The sequence below is a fragment of the Diplotaxodon limnothrissa genome, linkage group LG16 (assembly GCF_057381915.1).
Source record: "Diplotaxodon limnothrissa isolate DT_005_m linkage group LG16, D_limnothrissa_male_GT1.1, whole genome shotgun sequence".
Lineage (NCBI taxonomy): Eukaryota > Metazoa > Chordata > Actinopteri > Cichliformes > Cichlidae > Diplotaxodon > Diplotaxodon limnothrissa.
The window spans coordinates 4618430-4641682 of NC_140611.1; the positions used below are offsets into that span (position 1 = coordinate 4618430).

The window sequence follows — 23253 nt, forward strand, 5'->3', positions numbered from 1 at the left end:
TCAAAAGTTACAGCTATTTCTATGAAGTTGTACAAAAACGCTTTCTTTCGCCAAGACAGTGCGTTTCTCACTGTTACATGCATTTGAATGGGGAACTCGACCGAAACAAAGTATAGGTTTTCATTATGTGAATAACTTGGAAATCTTAGCTCAAACAGCTGCAAAACCTGTTTTCCCAGCACGGAGACCTTGAGTTCTATAAGATAAAGCCATAAACATGTGTATCCGAGTCTTCTATCAAAAGTTACAGCTATTTATATGAAGTTGTACAAAATAGCTTTCTTTCGCCAAGACAGTGCGTTTCTCACTGTTACATGCATTTGAATGGGGAACTCGACCGAAACAAAGTATAAGTTTTCATTATGTGAATAACTTGGAAATCTTAGCTCAAACAGCTGCAAAACCTGTTTTCCCAGCACGGAGACCTTGAGTTCTATAAGATAAAGCCATAAACATGTGTATCCGAGTCTTCTATCAAAAGTTACAGCTATTTATATGAAGTTGTACAAAAACGCTTTCTTTCGCCAAGACAGTGCGTTTCTCACTGTTACATGCATTTGAATGGGGAACTCGACCGAAACAAAGTATAAGTTTTCATTATGTGAATAACTTGGAAATCTTAGCTCAAACAGCTGCAAAACCTGTTTTCCCAGCACGGAGACCTTGAGTTCTATAAGATAAAGCCATAAACATGTGTATCCGAGTCTTCTATCAAAAGTTACAGCTATTTATATGAAGTTGTACAAAAACGCTTTCTTTCGCCAAGACAGTGCGTTTCTCACTGTTACATGCATTTGAATGGGGAACTCGACCGAAACAAAGTATAAGTTTTCATTATGTGAATAACTTGGAAATCTTAGCTCAAACAGCTGCAAAACCTGTTTTCCCAGCACGGAGACCTTGAGTTCTATAAGATAAAGCCATAAACATGTGTATCCGAGTCTTCTATCAAAAGTTACAGCTATTTATATGAAGTTGTAGAAAATAGCTTTCTTTCGCCAAGACAGTGCGTTTCTCACTGTTACATGCATTTGAATGGGGAACTCGACCGAAACAAAGTATAGGTTTTCATTATGTGAATAACTTGGAAATCTTAGCTCAAACAGCTGCAAAACCTGTTTTCCCAGCACGGAGACCTTGAGTTCTATAAGATAAAGCCATAAACATGTGTATCCGAGTCTTCTATCAAAAGTTACAGCTATTTATATGAAGTTGTACAAAAACGCTTTCTTTCGCCAAGACAGTGCGTTTCTCACTGTTACATGCATTTGAATGGGGAACTCGACCGAAACAAAGTATAAGTTTTCATTATGTGAATAACTTGGAAATCTTAGCTCAAACAGCTGCAAAACCTGTTTTCCCAGCACGGAGACCTTGAGTTCTATAATATAAGGCCATAAACATGTTTGTATGAGTCTTCTATCAAAAGTTACAGCTATTTCTATGAAGTTGTACAAAAACGCTTTCTTTCGCCAAGACAGTGCGTTTCTCACTGTTACATGCATTTGAATGGGGAACTCGACCGAAACAAAGTATAAGTTTTCATTATGTGAATAACTTGGAAATCTTAGCTCAAACAGCTGCAAAACCTGTTTTCCCAGCACGGAGACCTTGAGTTCTATAAGATAAAGCCATAAACATGTGTATCCGAGTCTTCTATCAAAAGTTACAGCTATTTATATGAAGTTGTACAAAATAGCTTTCTTTCGCCAAGACAGTGCGTTTCTCACTGTTACATGCATTTGAATGGGGAACTCGACCGAAACAAAGTATAGGTTTTCATTATGTGAATAACTTGGAAATCTTAGCTCAAACAGCTGCAAAACCTGTTTTCCCAGCACGGAGACCTTGAGTTCTATAATATAAGGCCATAAACATGTTTGTCTGAGTCTTCTATCAAAAGTTACAGCTATTTATATGAAGTTGTACAAAAACGCTTTCTTTCGCCAAGACAGTGCGTTTCTCACTGTTACATGCATTTGAATGGGGAACTCGACCGAAACAAAGTATAGGTTTTCATTATGTGAATAACTTGGAAATCTTAGCTCAAACAGCTGCAAAACCTGTTTTCCCAGCACGGAGACCTTGAGTTCTATAAGATAAAGCCATAAACATGTGTATCCGAGTCTTCTATCAAAAGTTACAGCTATTTATATGAAGTTGTACAAAAACGCTTTCTTTCGCCAAGACAGTGCGTTTCTCACTGTTACATGCATTTGAATGGGGAACTCGACCGAAACAAAGTATAAGTTTTCATTATGTGAATAACTTGGAAATCTTAGCTCAAACAGCTGCAAAACCTGTTTTCCCAGCACGGAGACCTTGAGTTCTATAAGATAAAGCCATAAACATGTGTATCCGAGTCTTCTATCAAAAGTTACAGCTATTTATATGAAGTTGTACAAAATAGCTTTCTTTCGCCAAGACAGTGCGTTTCTCACTGTTACATGCATTTGAATGGGGAACTCGACCGAAACAAAGTATAGGTTTTCATTATGTGAATAACTTGGAAATCTTAGCTCAAACAGCTGCAAAACCTGTTTTCCCAGCACGGAGACCTTGAGTTCTATAAGATAAAGCCATAAACATGTGTATCCGAGTCTTCTATCAAAAGTTACAGCTATTTATATGAAGTTGTACAAAAACGCTTTCTTTCGCCAAGACAGTGCGTTTCTCACTGTTACATGCATTTGAATGGGGAACTCGACCGAAACAAAGTATAAGTTTTCATTATGTGAATAACTTGGAAATCTTAGCTCAAACAGCTGCAAAACCTGTTTTCCCAGCACGGAGACCTTGAGTTCTATAAGATAAAGCCATAAACATGTGTATCCGAGTCTTCTATCAAAAGTTACAGCTATTTATATGAAGTTGTACAAAATAGCTTTCTTTCGCCAAGACAGTGCGTTTCTCACTGTTACATGCATTTGAATGGGGAACTCGACCGAAACAAAGTATAGGTTTTCATTATGTGAATAACTTGGAAATCTTAGCTCAAACAGCTGCAAAACCTGTTTTCCCAGCACGGAGACCTTGAGTTCTATAAGATAAAGCCATAAACATGTGTATCCGAGTCTTCTATCAAAAGTTACAGCTATTTATATGAAGTTGTACAAAAACGCTTTCTTTCGCCAAGACAGTGCGTTTCTCACTGTTACATGCATTTGAATGGGGAACTCGACCGAAACAAAGTATAAGTTTTCATTATGTGAATAACTTGGAAATCTTAGCTCAAACAGCTGCAAAACCTGTTTTCCCAGCACGGAGACCTTGAGTTCTATAATATAAGGCCATAAACATGTTTGTATGAGTCTTCTATCAAAAGTTACAGCTATTTCTATGAAGTTGTACAAAAACGCTTTCTTTCGCCAAGACAGTGCGTTTCTCACTGTTACATGCATTTGAATGGGGAACTCGACCGAAACAAAGTATAAGTTTTCATTATGTGAATAACTTGGAAATCTTAGCTCAAACAGCTGCAAAACCTGTTTTCCCAGCACGGAGACCTTGAGTTCTATAAGATAAAGCCATAAACATGTGTATCCGAGTCTTCTATCAAAAGTTACAGCTATTTATATGAAGTTGTACAAAAACGCTTTCTTTCGCCAAGACAGTGCGTTTCTCACTGTTACATGCATTTGAATGGGGAACTCGACCGAAACAAAGTATAGGTTTTCATTATGTGAATAACTTGGAAATCTTAGCTCAAACAGCTGCAAAACCTGTTTTCCCAGCACGGAGACCTTGAGTTCTATAAGATAAAGCCATAAACATGTGTATCCGAGTCTTCTATCAAAAGTTACAGCTATTTATATGAAGTTGTACAAAAACGCTTTCTTTCGCCAAGACAGTGCGTTTCTCACTGTTACATGCATTTGAATGGGGAACTCGACCGAAACAAAGTATACGTTTTCATTATGTGAATAACTTGGAAATCTTAGCTCAAACAGCTGCAAAACCTGTTTTCCCAGCACGGAGACCTTGAGTTCTATAAGATAAAGCCATAAACATGTGTATCCGAGTCTTCTATCAAAAGTTACAGCTATTTATATGAAGTTGTACAAAATAGCTTTCTTTCGCCAAGACAGTGCGTTTCTCACTGTTACATGCATTTGAATGGGGAACTCGACCGAAACAAAGTATAGGTTTTCATTATGTGAATAACTTGGAAATCTTAGCTCAAACAGCTGCAAAACCTGTTTGCCCAGCACGGGGATATTGAACTTCATATAAATAGCTGTAACTTTTGATAGAAGACTCAGACACATTATGAATAGAATTATTATTATTATTATATTATTATGAATAGAATTCAATATCCCCGTGCTGGGCAAACGGGTTTTGCAGCTATTTGAGCTAAGATTTTCAAGTTATTCACATAATGAAAACCTATACTTTGTTTCGGGCGAGTTCCCCATTCAAATGCATGTAATCGTCAGAAACGCACTGTCTTGGCGAAAGAAAGCGTTTTTGCACAACTTCATATAAATCGCTGTAACTTCTGATAGAAGATTCAGACTCACATATTTATGGCTTTATCTTATAGAATTCAATATCCCCGTGCTGGGCAAACAGGTTTTGCAGCTGTTTGAGCTAAGATTTTCAAGTTATTCACATAATGAAAACCTATACTTTGTTTCGGGCGAGTTCCCCATTCAAATGCATGTAATCGTCAGAAATGCACTGTCTTGGCGAAATAAAGCGTTTTTGCACAACTTCATATAAATAGCTGTAACTTTTGATAGAAGATTCAGATATACGTATTCATGGCTTTATCTCATAGAATTCAATATCCCCGTGCTGGGAAAACAGGTTTTGCAGCTGTTTGAGCTAAGATTTTCAAGTTATTCACATAATGAAAACCTATACTTTGCGTATGGCGAGAACTCCATTCAAATGCATGTAATAGCGAGAAACGCACTAACGTGGTGAAATAAAGCGTTTTTTCATAAACTTCATAGATTCTTCCTGGCTGTGGGCGTCAAACTAGACCCCCCCCCCTCCTTTCTGTAACTATCAAAACTATCATAGTCTAAACGGTCAACAATTTGCAAATAAATGACTTATAATTGTGCTTACCTGGTCCAGATGATCCACAGCCCCTTTGGATTTGTTATAATCCAGGATGATGTGGGGCTTTCTCTTCCCAGAGTCCTGGACTTGTAGCTCACGGTGCCTGGTGCCCAATAAGACAACATTTTTTCTTTGCTTGGGGATGTAGGAAACCACAGCCTTATCCCCCCTGTAGCGACCTGGACGGGAGAGACGATTATCGAATCTTACAGCCCGATTAATTTGCTCAAATCTTTTTTTTTGACATGGTAGCAGGAAATAGAAGAGCCCTGTCTCCCGATCCCACAGGCTTGTTGTTGTTTCATGTGAGACCAGTACAGGCCAGTTGCAGGCTTACAAGCCCCATGTAAGCCTGCAACTCCTCCTCATCTATGTCCTTCCAGTCTTTTACCTACCTGTTGCCCTGCAGGTTGGTGAAATGCAGGATTAGCTGCATAATGTCCTCTGCAAAAAAAAGATGGAAAGTGCTCACAGGGCTGCTACAAATTGCATAATGGTCCTCGGGTTAAAATGGGAGGAGGAAAAAATGGCAGGACCTCTTCATGTGTGGGTTGCCACATGATTTTTCCATTTTTAGATCTCCACTGGCCATCCTCCAGTCTTGTCTCTTCATCCTGCTCTTCGTCGTCCTCCTCCTCACATGAGCTGCAAAGCTCCTCGGTGCCTGGCAAAAATTCTTCTTTGCTGTCAGAAGTATCTCCACTGCTTGTGGTATCGTTTTCACTTTCTGAAGAGTGCAAAACCGCAGCAACTGCCTCAGCAGAGTGAAGCTGACCCCCCACCCACTTGAAACGTAAAGGCAAATAGGCGGAGCGGTTAGTGCTACGTTTGTGCAGATTTGTGCAGGTAAAATTAGCGTTTGTGCTGCTACGGTTTCCGAGATATTAAACTTTATTTTATAGGTCATTCAAAGGTCACCATCCCCCCAGACTGCTCCAAAACAGGCCAAAATGGTCTACTTTTTTAGTGCTACGTTTGTGCTGATTTGTGCAGGTAAAATTAGCGTTTGTGCTGCTACGGTTTCCGAGATATTAAACTTTATTTTATAGGTCATTCAAAGTAGGGCTGGGCCATATTATACCGTTCACGATAATACCGGTATAATGTTAGGCAACGATAGGAAAATGAAATATCGCGATAGAATGGGAGTAAAACGCGCATGCGCAGTGCCTTTGTTTTCATACGCACATGGCCGGTCGTTGAGTGAAACAGATGAACCAGAATTGGTTTGTAAAAATGGTGCAACTTCAGTGATGTGGAACTGGTTTGGTGTTTGTCCGTCAGATACACAACAAAGCACAATTTTTTTTGCAGAACATGCAAGCGGCCATCGTTATTGTCGTATTTGTCGGACTAAGATGCTCTTAAATCTGGGAGTAATCTGGGTCCTAAGCTCCGAAATCTTCAGGTCAAACAACACTGCAGCATCACTTAGAGTTAAAAACTGTCTAAATTCTTTCATCTTTAATAAAACGATCAGCATTGCTGCTTTACCAGGTGTAACTATAAAGTTTAACTTCCAGGCATCCATGAAAACAAAAGTTATTACATTTAACGGAGTTAGAAGTTAGCAGGAAGCTAGCGGAAGTTAGCTCGCTAGTTTCGCTAGTTACCTAAGCATGATATAGCATGTTCTGACTGAGAGATTTCTGAAAAAAAATCAAACGTACAGCTCTGCTGTCACTTCCAACATAAATGAAGACAGGAAACTAAACAGCAGTGACGTTTGTAGGGTTACTGAAGTTGGGCTAGCTGGTATATAATGATGTGCTACGTGATCGCTAGCGACACAGCTATGTTAGCATAACATAAGCAGTGAAGCTGGAGGACGAACACTAACACTTTTCCACTTATAAAAGTTAACGTGAAGGTTCTTCATGGTTAGAGACAAATGCAATCGCATGGCAGGATACTGTAAACGGACCAAACTTCAGTCAGGAGAACAACTGAGATAATCCATCCACAATACGAGGTTAGTCATTACTATACTGCAACAACATGGGAATAGAGCAGCTGCCAGAGAATTCAACACTAATGAATCAATGGTACAGAAGTGGAGGAAGCAAGAAGAATGAGTTTAATAAAGTTTGATTTATCTGACTGCTTTGTTTCGCTTAATGTGCCTTATAATCCTGTGCACCTTATGGTCCGAAAAATACGTACTGCACACTGCAGTTTAATGTTGCAAAGCACCTCTTTTTAACTTCAGTGGATATTATACATGGTTATGCTCAGGATATGTCAGCCCATTTCTACTGGAAATGCCTTTTGGTTAAACTTTCAGCAAGGAATTTGCATTTGCACTGTTACATTTTTATAAAGCTTTAATGTACATAAAAACCAGCTTCTTGTTTAAGTGAAAATAAATGGAAGGTTGTCTTTTTGCACTAGTAATGTTGTGGAGTTGTATTTTGTCTCGCATCAATTATATCGTCGGTTATATCGTTATCGCAAATTTTCAAATATATATCGTGATAAATATTTTTGGCCATATCGCCCTGCTCTAATTCAAAGGTCACCATCCCCCCAGACTGCTCCAAAACGGGCCAAAATGGTCTACTTTTTTAGTGCTACGTTTGTGCTGGTTTGTGCAGGTAAAATTAGCGTTTGTGCTGCTTCTGTTTTAAAGATATTAATGAAAATGTAAAGGTCAACCAGCCCCCCCACATTACCCAAATCCAACAAAAGTGGTATCAAACGTTTGTGCTACGTTTGTGCTGGTTTGTGCTGCAAAGATTTTCGTTTGTGCTGCTATCATTTTAAAGATATTAATAACAATTTCTAGAGGTCATCAGAGGTCAACCAGCCCCCCCACATTAATTAAATCAAACAAAATGGGTGTCAATCAACTGTGCTACGTTTGTGCTGGTTTGTGCTGCTAAAATTTTCGTTTGTGCTGCTTCTGTTTTAAAGATATTAATGAAAATGTAAAGGTCAAAAGGTCAACCAGCCCCCCCACATTACCCAAATCCAACAAAAGTGGTATCAAACGTTTGTGCTACGTTTGTGCTGGTTTGTGCTGTGAAGAAAATATAATCTGATCAAACATTATTCAGCTTTAAATATTGTTCAGCTTTAAAGTTACTGTGCAACTGTGTAATAAAAATGTGCTCACGACTTTGGCCTTGAGAGCGATAAGAAGCGATCGCCTCATCCTGCAGGTGGAAGATATCTGCAAGCGAAGAGGCTAGAACACCCAAGGCCGATTTCCTTTTATGGAGTTGTTTTTCTGCTAATGCAGCACTTTCCTCACAACCCCCTCCTGTAAGTTTTAGAGAATATATACCTATCCTCACAGCAAATCTGGGGAATCTCCTGATGTGAGCTGTGTTGAGAGGTTGTCTCTGTCTCAATAAAAGTTCACTGATTCCCCATCTGCTGCAGGTGTCCGGTTGTCTTCATTCTCCGCCAGCCTGGTTAAGTCAATTCCTCCTTAACATCTAAAAGAACCTATTTAATGAAGGAAGACGGGTTCACTTTGTGTTTAATATTATTCTATTGCTGTTGTTGTTTTTTTTATATCCTTCAATTGGCGTCACGGAACAGGATCCGCTCCAGGTCAACTGGAACGGATGGGAGGACATCGGCAGTGGTCTGAGTGAACGGAGTTTGGACAAAAGCTGTGTGCACACAAAAACAAGGTAAGCAGACCTTTTATTTCTGCTATATTGAACATTATAAAAATACTTAGTGTCCAAACTCCTAGTAATTCATAACCAAAATTGTCTGGCTTACTTAAGGCTTGTTGAGAATCAGACAAGTGAATAAGAGATAAGTGAATAAGAAATAAGTGAATAAGTGAATAAAGATAAGAGTGAACTGAGGTCTGACCACGGTTGCAGCCGACGGGTTGCTCTCCGGTGTCGGATAAATACCTCAGTGCAGGTCTGGGACCTTGAAAGGGTTTATTAGTAACGCCTTTCTAAACAAATTAAAAGGTTAAAGGCCTTGAGAATATTTTTTAGTAATATTCTCTAAACTACAGAAGGGTTAGGAAGGCCCAGAGGACTTTATTAGAAAAGATCCTCTAAAACTTAAAAAGGAGAAGTACTGGTTGGAGTCCAAAGGAGGGGTCCCTTTGATCAATAGGAGAAAACGGATCTCTTCTTAAAACCCCGATGATTTTAGTGTTTTAAATGTTTTGATGTTCTGTTTGATATTGGACACACATAAATACACGCTGAATGCTTGCTGTGGAACACTGGGCAGGACAGTTTGGTTCTCCGTTGTTCACAGATTACACAATTAAAGGAACTAGGTTCCTCTTTTGGTTAAAATAATACACCACACATAGAATTTTTTTTTTTACACATTTATTACATACATAAGGAGGGTAATGAGTGACTGCAGGTAATGTATGAAGTGTGAATGAGACGTGTGAACAAGGTGACAACCAACTAGCACCCCTATCAGGAAGCTCTAGGCAAGGTTACCCGCCAGACTCCGGTTTGGTAGAAGCTTGGTAACACCTGAAGGGATATTTCAGTGCTGACTCACCTTTAAAGCAGCGCCCCAGCTGTTAGTGCCTAACAGAGGCAGAAACCCAGCTGGCCCAAATTCTCCTTTAAAATCAATAAAAGAACACTCCTCCATTGACAGTAAAATGGATGGAGAATTAGATCGAGAAACTAATGATGATGGTTGGGGTCCCGGTGTTATTCTTAGCACATTGGGAGAACAATTAACATGTGTTGAGACAGTCATCAACTCCACACACCAGCCTAAAGAAGCAAAAAAGCAGAAAGAGTCATTGAGGAAAACAGCTGAAAGGTTAATGAAAGAAAAGGGAAAGGACGAGGGGAGTAGTGGTAATTGGGGAATAATTTGGCAGAATAAGGCTATGCAGGCAAAAGAGAAAGAGGAAGAAGCCAACTCAGCAGCAGCAGGTGCAGGTGTGATGAGCGGGGTGAGACACAGAAAGGAAGCAGATAAGCACGCAGGCCGCAAAGTTAAATTTAATCACTGGGTGTGTTTATGGGAAACTGCAAAACCACACATGAAGAAAAATAGGTCTCAGCCACCTCCCTATTCTGCCTCAACTCCTCCCTCAGCAGGCATATATCCGGTACTTAATATCTCTGGTGGAATAATGACTATTGGAGAAGAACCGCCCGTAGCTCCAACTCCCATAGATACCAAGCATTTTTGCCCAGGAAGCTCCTCTCTGTCGGCGACATCCTCAGCTAGTAGTAGAGCCCCCTCCTCTATGTCCCATTGTTTTGGAACCGGATCTGAGGGCCTAACTGACCCATTTGCGAGCGCACCATTTGCGGTTCGAATGAACAGACAGGAACCCATTGAACAACAATTAACTGATCTAGAAGCAGCATTACGCAGCTGCTTAAATGAACATAGGTCAGTGGTCCAGGTGAATAATCGTGTTGCGTCAGCCCCTCTTTCCCGGTCCAACCCCTTTGCCAGCACTCCTGTCGCTGTTAAGGGAGATCTGACCGCTACTGCAAAAACTGAGCCTGGCACTTCACCAAATGTCACAGTTACCATGTCTTTGGTGGGCCGTCAGGATCCGGAAACACAGATGAGTTTAGCCCACGTTTTTGCTGACACTGCTACCCCACCAGGCGGGGGAAAAACTGAGGATACTGATGATGAACTCAGTGACCTTAACAATACACCCCTCTCTACCTCTCCCAGTTTAGGATATCAGACTAGATCTAAGGGCCCTGTGCCTCAGCCTCCAGGCATGTTTCCCCTGGTCCAGACTAAAGCGCAACGTACACCAGTGTATCAACCTTATTCATTCGGAGATGTCCAGGCCCTAGTGGACAAACTCCCTGACATAATGGAGGGAGGGAATGCCTGGTTGGCTGGTTTGGATAAATACACAGCTGGACAGGACCTCGCACTGGGAGATTTTAGAGCTATTATAACTAGGTGCACATCCCGATCTCAGGCAGCGGACCTGGAACAAAATGCGGGTACTACCATGCATGAGAACGAGGTGCCACTGATGCAGGCCTTGAGGTTTATTGGACCGGCCCTGCGCAAACAATTCCCACCCAAAAATCAAGGCACCTTACAGAAATTTAAATGGGAGGGAAAGCAAAATCCCACCCATTATCTAAATCAGGCTGTTGAAGACTGGGTGAACCATACAGGTCATCACCCCAGTAGGACTTGTTCACAGAGCATGTGGTTTAGAAGGGCGGTGCTGAGGGGCATTCCGGAGTCAGTAAGCCAGAAAATGGAGGATAATCCTGATTTGCAGGACTGTGACTTTGCAATCTGGAAGAAACATTTGATTTTTAATCTTAACAAAGTGCAGATTAAGTCTGATGATAAAGCGGAGAGCGTCGAAGATTTACAGTTGCAACTGTTGAAGGTTCAGCTGCAGAAAGCTAAAAACGACCTGGGTGGAAAAGGTGACAAGCCTAAAAAGCAGCTTGTGGCCGCTGCGGCTCCCCCTCCTGGTCCAGTTGCCCCTGATTTGTATCCGAACCCATGGCCAACTGATCCACAGCCCCCCCAGTATGGTGCTTATCACTCCCCGGCCCCTTATGGGCAGAGAGGTTCCCCATTTGGAGGAAACAGAGGTGGTTTCAGGGGAAGGGGTCAGATGGGAGGTGGTAGGGGAGGCCAGATGTATGTTTGTTTCCGGTGTGGACAACCTGGACACTGGGCTAAAGCGTGCCCTTTGAACCCGGCTGCTGGAAGAGGCAGGGGAGCCCGTGGTGGGCCCTATCAGCATCCTGGCCACAGAGGTGGACCTCGTGGTGCTTTAGTTGAAGTGCCCCCGGCCCCACAGATGCCTGTGATGGGGTGGGAGTACTACGAGGGTGGTCCCCAGCTATAGGACACCCCACAGACTGCCCAGGACGGTGAAGGGACAACGGCGGACCCTATGCTGTCCATAACTGTAGATAGAAGAAGAAGCAGCTTTTTAGTGGACACTGGAGCTACGTACTCCACCATTAAGGATGTTGCTCGTGAAAGACTTACTGACAGAGTGATTACAGTGGTGGGCATATCTGGGGAACCTAAAACTCTGCCTTACACCGTGCCCCTCCCCACAACGGTTGGAGATCAGACTTTGTTACACAGCTATGTGTGTTCAAAACAGGCTCCTGTGAATTTACTGGGAAGAGACTTGTTGATTAAATTAGGAGCCACAATACTCTGCTCTTCACAAGGCCTAACTGTGACTCTCCCTACTGGGGTTGTGCTTCCCTGTTCTAATGGGCCAGAGGGAGGTGGTCAGTTTCTACTGCAACCCTCCTCCTGTTTGGCGGACTCTGCTGACATCTACTGGGCATTATTGGAAGTTGAAACACCTGCTGAACCAGGAGTTTGTACTGCTTTTCAGCAATGGCGGCCGTGGCTCTCACTCCTACATCCTTATGTCCCTCCCCCTGACCCACCTCATGTTACACTGTTTTATGACAGGCATGACACCACCTGGTACCAGCACATGTTCCAAGAGCAGTGTGAGGGGCGGGCTTGGTCTCTGAACATGTCGTGCATTTTTGCGGCACCGGAGGGAGTGGCAGCAGCGGTTACTTTTACAACAGATCAATTACAGTGGTACATGATGTCTGATGAGGCAGCTCCCCATGTGTCACTGGCCTTACATCCTGGACACCAGGCTAGGGAGCTGGGTGGAATGGTTAAACGTTCCCTTGCGGCCACTGACTGGACACCTACAAAACTCCCACAGGTTTTGTTTTCTCCATCTACCAAGACATACCAAATTTTAAATGATTGCTTTAATTCCTCAACACTGCAACATAGAGTGGTCAGCGGGTCACATGGCAGAGAACACACAGACCACTGTGATGCTGCGCCTTTACTCGACTCTCTTCCAGATTGTTTGTGGTCCCATGGACCCACAGATGTAGGTTTAGTTGATGTGGAGCCAGTCTCTTTTCAACTGTCATCTGCTACCCCTTTGTGGCAGCCTCAGTACCCACACAGACCGGAGGCTGAGGCTGGGATTGCAGAAACAATTTCTGGTTTGGTCACTGCCGGTGTCTTGGAGCCCTCCTGCTCTAAGTGGAACACGCCCATCCTACCCGTTGAGAAAAAAGGCACGGGGAAGTTCAGAATGGCACATGATTTGAGAAGGATTAATGCCTTACTTGGCACTCCTACTTTGCCTGTGCCTAATCCTTATGTTGCCTTGACCAACCTCCCACCATCTCATGCCTGGTTCACCTGCATTGACTTGGCTAATGCCTTTTTCTGCCTCCCACTTCGTGAGTCACTGCGTGACATTTTCTCATTTACATTTAGAGGCCGACAATGGCGTTACACTCGCTTACCACAGGGATTTGCCCTCTCCCCAGGACTGTTTAATCAGTGTTTGAAAGAACTTTTACAAACCAGCCCACTACCATCTGACTGTATGTTAATACAATATGTGGATGACCTTTTGCTGTCTGCCCCCACGGCTGACATCTGTTTGGAGGCCACCAGAGTGGTACTTCACCACCTGGCCAACACAGGTTTTAAAGTGAGCAAAAACAAACTACAGATTGCAAGAAAACAGGTTTCTTTTCTAGGCCGCATGGTCTCACAGTCCGGTATTTCCTTGTCCCCAGAACACAGGAACTCCATTTTGCACCATCCAAAACCTCTAACTGTAAAAGACATGTTGTCATTTTTGGGCCTGACTGGTTACAGCAGGACCTATGTCCCAGACTATGTTGGCCTTACTTCCCCTTTGCGCGCTTTGGTAAATGAACAAGGCATGAGAAACCTCTCTGCTCCCCTCTCATGGACTACAGAAACAGAACAGGCGTTTATAAAGTTAAAACAACAGCTTTCTGTCGCCTCTGACCTTGCTGTGCCAGATTATGCTTTGCCTTTTCATCTTGATGTTTCTGGAACTGGAACCCATATCAATGGTATCCTGTTCCAGAAAAAAGGGGGAGAGAGAAAAGTGTTGACATATGTAAGCGTAATGCTTGACAACACTGAAAAACGCCACCCACCGTGCACACAACACGTTTCTGGACTTGCAAAAATCATTCAGAAAACAGCACACATAGTGATGAACCACCCACTAAAAATTTTGACATCACACAGTGTGGTGGCCTACGTCTCCTCACAGGCCTTCACACTCACTTCACTCAGGCAGAGACGCCTCAGTACCATTTTGGAAGCACCACACATCACCTACTCACATGAAGGCATAAACATGGCTGATCACATGGGATCAGGGGAACCACATATGTGTGAAGAGGTTGTGCAGGTACAGGAGAAAATCAGGCCAGATTTGCAGGCAGAACCTCTAATGGATGCAGAAAAAGATTGGTTCACAGATGGATGTTGTTTCAGAACTGAAAGTGGAATGTTGAAGGCTGCATGGGCAATAGTGGAACAGACAGACATGAGATGGAAAACAGTGAAAGCAGAGCAGTTGACAGGACAACAGTCTGCACAGAGAGCTGAACTGAGAGCGGTGATTGAAGCCTTAAGGATGGGAAAGGGACAGAAAGTGAATATATACAGTGATTCAGCTTATGCTGTGGGAGCAGTGCATGTGGAGCTCAAGCAGTGGCTAAGAGCTGGTTTTTTGACAGCCAGCGGAAAGCCTATTAAACATGAGATAGAAATGAGGGAATTAGCGGAAGCACTGTTGTTACCTGTTAAGGTGGCAGTGGTAAAATGCAAAGGACACAGTGCCGGATTGGACTTAGTGGCATTAGGTAACAAACAGGCCGACTTAGTAGCTAAGCAGACAGCTGGTTACTTACCCTCCCTGATTATGGTAATGGACCCAGAAGCCACACCCCCTCCAGAAAGACCACCCATACAACTAGGCCTAGCCACAATCAGAGAGTTACAGGACAAAGCCAGCCCCCAGGAAAAATCATTATGGGTAACAAGAGGGGCCACAAACACAGATGTTTGGCGTGGCCCAGATGGAAGGCCCATTCTACCGCCAGGGGTCAGACAGACAGCAATGGAAGAGGCACATGGAGTGGGGCATGTGGGACCTGCACAAATGATGAGGAACTTAGCCGCCTGGTGGCACCCTTATCTAAAAGACATGACAAAATACATGGTTAAAACCTGTAAGGAGTGCAACCAATTTGGAATCAAGCCCGCCTTCAAGCCAATAGCAGGGTACTTCCCCATCCCACTTTGCCCAGGGAAAGAAATAATCATTGATTACACAGACATGGTGGACAGAGTAGGTAGTTACAGGTACCTGCTGGTGGCTGTGGATGCATTTTCAGGTTGGCCAGAAGCCTGGCCGACAGCAAGTGAAAACAGTAGAACTGTGGTGAAGTGTCTGATTAATCATTATATACCACAGCATGGGTTTCCCGAGGTCATAAGGTCGGACAATGGTTCACATTTCAGGAACCACGATCTGCAGAGGGTTGAAGCCGCATTAGGTTTGAAACATAAGTTTGGCTCAGTTTACCACCCCCAGTCCCAGGGGAAAGTGGAAAGGATGAATCAAACTCTAAAAACTAAATTGGCTAAAATCTGTGCACAGACCAAATTAGATTGGGTTAAGGCATTGCCTCTTGCATTAATGTCCATAAGATGCTCAGTAAATCAAACCTCTGGTTACACTCCATTTGAGTTGGAGCATGGCAGGCCTTTTCCTGGCCCCTCCTCTCGCCTGTTAATGTCGGATGAAGCTGATTCAGACCTCGATCCGAGGACATATTATAACATGCTCCGCAGTTTTGTTGCCCAGTATTCCTCACAGGTCGCTGAAAGAAACCAGCAAGAGCTGAAAGAGGCGGCTACACCTGGAATGGACTACGTCCTCCTGAAAGTCACAAAGAGAAAGTGGGCTGAGCCTCGCTGGACAGGCCCTTACCGCATAACAGAGCGGACCTCCCACGCTGTCAGGCTCGAAGGGAAAGGTGACACCTGGTTTCATTACACACAGTGCGCTGCTGCCACCGAACCAGGAAGAACCTTGAGAGAGGTGCAGAAGGACCTGTCAGAAGGAGCTGCAACAGCATCACCAACCACTTGAGGGAGCCAAAACTCAACCTACAAGCCGGCTGGCTACAAAAGGGGGTGTTCTTCATACTGAACTAAACATTTTTATTTTTCTATTTTTAACATCTTTTATGACTTTGCTTTTATATTGGCTTGAGTTTTTAAGATTTACATTTTACATTGCAATAGTTTTAACCGCTGAAAGCTCATTTAAAGTTGTGTCACTGATACTTTTTGTTGCTCCTTAACTCCTAGAACACGCCCTTGGCGAGGTGGGGGGAACTGGACCACCTTTCTCTGCCCCATCATCCTCTATTAGAAGACATCCAAGCTAAGTAAACATGTCTTGGCCCTTTCCCCCTGAAATGACAGGCAGGCAAAGATGTTGCGTCTTTGTTTGCTTCCTGGCCCTGGGTCTCATTCCCATTGGCATAATCCTGATCTGTGAAGGGCCCCCGACACTTCTGACACCTTCAAGTTCAAAAGCTTCGCCCCCTTCTGACAGTCCCAATCTGACAAATGTAGCCCCTAGGGTCTTGCCCACCACTTCCTCTCCAGTTTTGCCCACGCCCGATTCATTTAGAAAGAAACGAGACACGGTTACCTCCTCGCCAACGGATGATGAAAACTCTGATTGTGAGGGTGACGAACATTATCGTCTTTCTCTTGTTTAAATGCTTCTAGAATGATTGTTTCTCTGTGGTGTTTTGTATTAGGCTTGTTATTAATTGTTTCCCTCACCCACTTCCTCTTGAAGGATATATCTGGTTGAACTGTGTCTGGTCGGGTTGTGAGGGTTAAGCGATGTTCTCAGGGTCTCCGGACTTAAGCCTGAGCGAATGTGTACTCCCACCACTGGATATAAATTGTTTTTTTTTTCCACACCCCTTCCTCACGTTTTACCATATTCACTTTTGAATGTCCTTAGCAGTTACCGTTCTGGGTTTATTTTATGGTTGATTTATTCTTTCACATTTTCACGTTTATATCTCTCATTATTATAGTATACTCTGTACTCTCCACATTTTTATCATTACTTATGCTTTTTGGTTGCTGAGTTACAGGAACTGTTAATTTTGTGTCACTACCCTGGTTGCACTGACTCGTTGTATCCTTTTGTGCAGGACAGCTGTTACTGCTTTCATCGGGAACCGAGACTGCTTGCAGCCGACCCCTGGGCAGGGTGGTGCCTGGACTCTTTTCTCCTCATCTGCAATGACAGATAAAGACAAATGATAAGACCCGAGGAGTTTTTCGAGCCAGGCTTCGACACGTCTCTGTGTTCCTTTGAATGTTACTTATTTTTGTGTGTTGACCCATTTAAGATGGGTCAAAAGGGGGATTTGAAGAAAATATAATCTGATCAAACATTATTCAGCTTTAAATATTGTTCAGCTTTAAAGTTACTGTGCAACTGTGTAATAAAAATGTGCTCACGACTTTGGCCTTGAGAGCGATAAGAAGCGATCGCCTCATCCTGCAGGTGGAAGATATCTGCAAGCGAAGAGGCTAGAACACCCAAGGCCGATTTCCTTTTATGGAGTTGTTTTTCTGCTAATGCAGCACTTTCCTCACAACCCCCTCCTGTAAGTTTTAGAGAATATATACCTATCCTCACAGCAAATCTGGGGAATCTCCTGATGTGAGCTGTGTTGAGAGGTTGTCTCTGTCTCAATAAAAGTTCACTGATTCCCCATCTGCTGCAGGTGTCCGGTTGTCTTCATTCTCCGCCAGCCTGGTTAAGTCAATTCCTCCTTAACATCTAAAAGAACCTATTTAATGAAGGAAGACGGGTTCACTTTGTGTTTAATATTATTCTATTGCTGTTGTTGTTTTTTTTATATCCTTCAGCTGCAGAAATTTTTGTTTGTGCCGTTATTATTTTAAAGATATTAACAAAAATTTCTAGAGGTCAACCAGCCCCCCCATATTAATGGAATCAAACAAAATGGATGTCAAACGTTTGTGCTGGTTTGTGCTGCAAAAATGTTTGTTTGTGCTGCTAACATTTTAAAATGTTTAATAAAATAACATCTTGATGCGTGCTTAATCATCCAGGTAAGTAAATCCCAAAAGGTTGATTCTGTTCATCTGGACATTTTCAGTTGGAGAAACGTTTCGTCACTCATCCAAGTGACTTCTTCAGTCTCAGCTGACTGCAGGTTTCCCCAACCTTATAAACACCCGTGAGTGAAGTTGCCCCCCCTACCTTCTTCAAATCGAACAAAATTGATGTCAAACATTTGTCCTGCAAATTATTTTGTTTGTGCAGGTTATGTTTCCCTAATTTTATAAACAGTACATGTACAGTGTGTTTAAGCCGTGAGACCAGTTTTCCCGTGATTCACTCGCGTACGTCAGTTTGAAGAGGAAAAAGAACTCCACGGGACTCCGATGTGAAAAGATGTAACAAAAAATTTATTCCACAGTTTTTGCATCTTACAGGAGTGGTCAGGTTTAACTTGTCCTCAACAAAATAACCTACTACGGTAGGAAAACCGTGTGGCTCTGTTCTACCCTGCTGCCCCGTATAGCTTATGCCGTGTTAACTCCTTTTCTCTCTCTCTCCCCCCTCCCGCACCGCATGCACTAATTTGCATACATCCGTGATGCCCGGATTTTACTATAAACACGAGTCTTTAAGGCACATGTATTCATGGTACTACGTAACCTAGTTCCACCATAAACATGCATCTATTTCCTAAAATTATTAATTACACAAACAAGCTTAACAACAGCGAAATATAAATACTAAAACATATGAACTATCTTAACTTGGCTCCCACACAGTGAGAGAGAGATGGAGCAGTCTGGGGGGATGGTGACCTTTGAATGACCTATAAAATAAAGTTTAATATCTCGGAAACCGTAGCAGCACAAACGCTAATTTTACCTGCACAAATCAGCACAAACGTAGCACTAAAAAAGTAGACCATTTTGGCCTGTTTTGGAGCAGTCTGGGGGGATGGTGACCTTTGAATGACCTATAAAATAAAGTTTAATATCTCGGAAACCATAGCAGCACAAACGCTGATTTTACCTGCACAAACCAGCACAAACGTAGCACTAAAAAAGTAGACCATTTTGGCCTGTTTTGGAGCAGTCTGGGGGGATGGTGACCTTTGAATGACCTATAAAATAAAGTTTAATATCTCGGAAACCATAGCAGCACAAACGCTAATTTTACCTGCACAAATCTGCACAAACGTAGCACTAAAAAAGTAGACCATTTTGGTTTGTTTTGGAGCAGTCTGGGGGGATGGTGATGTCATCAGCAAAAAATATAACTTTTAATATCTCAGATACTGTAGCAGCACAAACGCTAATTTTACCTGCACAAATCAGCACAAACGTAGCACTAAAAAAGTAGACCATTTTGGCCCGTTTTGGAGCAGTCTGGGGGGATGGTGACCTTTGAATGACCTATAAAATAAAGTTTAATATCTCGGAAACCGTAGCAGCACAAACGCTAATTTTACCTGCACAAATCTGCACAAACGTAGCACTAACCGCTCCGCCTATTTGCCTTTACGTTTCAAGTGGGTGGGGGGTCAGCTTCACTCTGCTAACAGCCTCCTCTAAACTGAGTGCACGCTTCATTGTGTCTGTGCAGAAATGAGCACTCAGACCAGGCTGTAAAGTATTCTCATAGACTTCAAAGGCGCACCTGAATAAACATGCTATAGCATATCCAATAAGAGAGAGGAGGCTCACGCTTGATCAAGAAAAAACATAAACGCACGCCTTTGATCCCCCCCCCCCTCTCTTTCTCTCTCTCTCTCTCTCTCTCTCTCACACACACACACACACACACACACACACACACACATGCACATACATACACACCATTTTATGGTGGTTAGCTGTTTTATTGTCATGCATTTTACAGGGTAAGATAACCATGTCCTGCATTCAAAACCACTGAAAATGTCTATGGTGGTGCTGTGCCTAATATTGTGCTGGTGTATGCTGGGTAATGGCACAGCTAGCGACTGGGTGACTTTATTCACCCGCTTCGGCTGTTATCAGTCCATACAATGGGCGTTATTAGCACAAATCAGTCCCATAGATATGGACAATCTCCTGCTAGATTGTTCAGAAGGTTGTTATCATCCATCCAGATGGAGGATCACTAACAGGAGCGTGGGAAGACTCCAGAATTCACTCTGGCTGGAATCCGGTGGATACAGCAGTGTTTACAGGTAAGACCGTTTAAACGGACAGCATTTATAGAATGACTATTAAAAGTCAGCGAGTGTCAATAATGTTAATGTGGTTATGTTAGTAATACACCGAGTGCTAATATAACAGCTTTAAGATGCATTTGTAGATGTTATTACGTGTTTTACCGTCTTTATGGTGCTAGCTTAAAGTTACGGTGTAAACGTTAGCTTATATTAGAGTAAAGCTGTTACTGTTTAAACGACGTTTGCACAGAAATATTAGCTTCTGTCATGACAGATGTCATTACTAGTTAATAAAGTTTCCATTAAAGTGTTTAATCGCAGCCACAGATTGACAGCAAATATCTCGATTAGCTTCAGTGCATCTGTAATAAATATGTGCAAGTTTCAGTGCTTCGTTTAAACTGTATGATACTTATACTGACCCAGGGTCAGTGTAAAATACAATCCTAGCTGTGTGAATAAAGCCTGGCTCCTTTAATCCTGCATGGCAAACCTCAGGATGCAGGCTATTATTACTCTTTCCTGCTGGCACACCTGTCACACCTGAGAGTCAGCTAGAAACGTACAGTGACGTTGACATCATGCAAAGACTGCCAGACTCTGTAATACTGCAAATGATCAGTGACTCAAGTTAACACTAAACTTTAAACAGTACCTCTGTGTCTCTGTGTGCTGAACATTTAGGATTGAGTCAGGCTGCATCAGCTGAAGCTGTTATTTGTATATATCAGTATTTTTTTTTAATTCAGGTGTGGGGAAAATACGTAAGACTGCAGTGAAGCGATGTACCAGATTAATCCCTGGCCAAAGGTATCGTACTTAAATCACACTACTGATCCAGCCACATCAGCCTTTTGTGAGGTCTGTTTAAAGTAGACTAAAAAATGAACTGCAGGTTCCTGAGAGGTGGACTGTGAGCACAGAAACACGTTCATACATACAGCTGCAGCAAACTTACATTAATTTTAAATAGATTTGTTACTCTGATGTCTGTCTCTGTCATGGTCCTGGGTCGTTGACCCAGCGTTTTGTGTTTTGTGATTATTTTCCTCTGTTCTAGTTATTCTGTGTCCTCCCCCCTTGTGTCCGGTTAGGGTTCTAGATTTCCTGTTTTGTTCTGAAAGTCTGTGTCTGTTGTCATTGTGTTCAGCCTGTCTCCTCCGGTCCTCATGTGTATTGGGTTCAGCTGTTCGTCCCTCCTGTGTGTGATTACCTTGTGTGTGTGTATATTTAGTGGGTGTCGGTCTGTGTTCATTGTCAGCTCATCTGCGTTCATCTGTGTATCTCTGTGTTTCTTGGTATCCTGTTCCTTAGTCTGCGTCTCTCTGCTCTGCTCTCCGTTTTGTTAAGATTTCAGGTTTGCTCTTTAGTTTCTCCCAGTTTAGGTTTCCGTTAGTAATCTCTCACGATTCGCTGCCTGTTTCTGCCACTGCCACCTTGCAAATAAACGTCACTCGAATCATCAGTCACTGCCGCATTTTGGGTCCTCCTTTTCCTCCACACCACACGGCTCACTCCGCCAGCCGTGACAGTCTCTGTGTTAGTCCTCTGACAGACTGGTGACCTGTCCAGGTGTGCTCTACCTATGACTACTGGGACAGGCTCTAGCCTCTGTAATAGAATTTTTCTGATATTTTCATTTAAAGTATTTAAGTGCTTATGCATATGCTTAGTTGTGACACTGTTATAGAGTGTTCAGTGAAAGTTTCTAAAACTAGATGAACTTACTTCAGCGTCAGCAGTTTGAGAAAACAACTCCCTTTACAGGTGCTGATAAGGCCAAGGGCACAAAACAGCTTAACCATTGATCCGTTAGGTTTCATAGCGAGACACGTGAAGTGTGGTAGGATCAGTTTGTAACTTCCTCCCTCTTCCTTGGAATGCATAAAGGAGGAGGAGCACAACGTCTGTGGCAGCGCTGACATGACTGAACTGTAATGTTTGATGTGTGTTGGCGCAGTAATAAATAGCTTGATCACAGCTCTTTCTGTGTTGCAGACTTTATTTAAAAAATTCCACGACCCCCCCCCACCCTCCCACTGTGAACATGAATTGAATATTCAGAAGACATTTGTTTAAATAGTTCTACAAATCTGAGCTGTTGGTGTGTCCTTGGATTGTGTGATAATAATATTAGAGCTAGTAATCTTTCTTACTGAATCTCTACTATGAGTCATGTTACCTGAGATTAATTCTATGTTTACCTGTCAGCCTGGACGAATGTGCTGTGTGAAGGAAATTAAATTAAATCAGGTCTGAACTGCGTACATTTGAGGAACCTGTTCATATTTAATTGAAGTATGAACCAGTGTTTTTTTTTTTGATTGCTGATTCCAAGATAGTCTTTGTGGAAATCGTGTTTGGCTTTTTGTTATTTTAATTCTCTTTTCTGTTTTCCAGAACAGTTCTCCACAGTCGCTGTCCATATGGGTCAGTGGGATCAAGAAGCACTCTGCTAATGTGTGGACTCTGACCAGCAACATCCAGCAGGACCCAGACAGCGTTTTCTATCTCCCAGCTGGAGGTTTTTGTTTGTCAGTGACTGGAGAGTCAGATTTTTGTTGAGCTTCACACTTGCAGAGGTAAGTCAGTTTGCAGAGATCCCTCCTACCCTGGCTTTTATGTGCTGGATTTCTTATCTGAAACAGTAATATTTCAGTGACTGCTGCTTATACCACAGGTTAATACACTCTACTGATCCCTGATAGGAGATCCAACAAAGAAGCCTGGTGGATGTTTGTTTACAGTCTGATGATGGGACATCATGCTCTGCATCTTTAAAGTTTGTCTCTTGATTATTATTCATACCCAGTAATGTGAAGTATGCTCATATCTACTATAACTGAACCAACCTGGTGCTCTTCATTTATGGAGGCTGTTGAGTCTGAATGTTGGATATTGTGTATCTCGTGTTCTCTGGGCTTTGTTGTCCTCAGTCTTTTTGCAGGATCAGAAAGCAAAACCAGGAGGCGCGTAAATGTTTCTTCTCCATGATGTTTCTTCAAATGTTTCTTCTGGATGATGATATGACCGTGACACGGGATGCCACCTTTGGTCTTGTGATGAA

The 23253-nt window shown here is 42.7% G+C and overlaps 1 protein-coding gene across 1 annotated transcript; it reads left to right on the plus strand.

Annotated features, from left to right (window-relative positions):
- The first annotated feature begins 8653 nt into the window (after window positions 1–8653).
- Window positions 8654–11884, plus strand: LOC146615593 (uncharacterized). The gene has a single exon (XM_085374520.1). The coding sequence runs from the start codon at window positions 9677–9679 to the stop codon at window positions 11882–11884; it is 2208 nt and encodes a 735-aa protein (XP_085230646.1). The 5' UTR covers window positions 8654–9676.
- Window positions 11885–23253: the final 11369 nt, after the last annotated feature.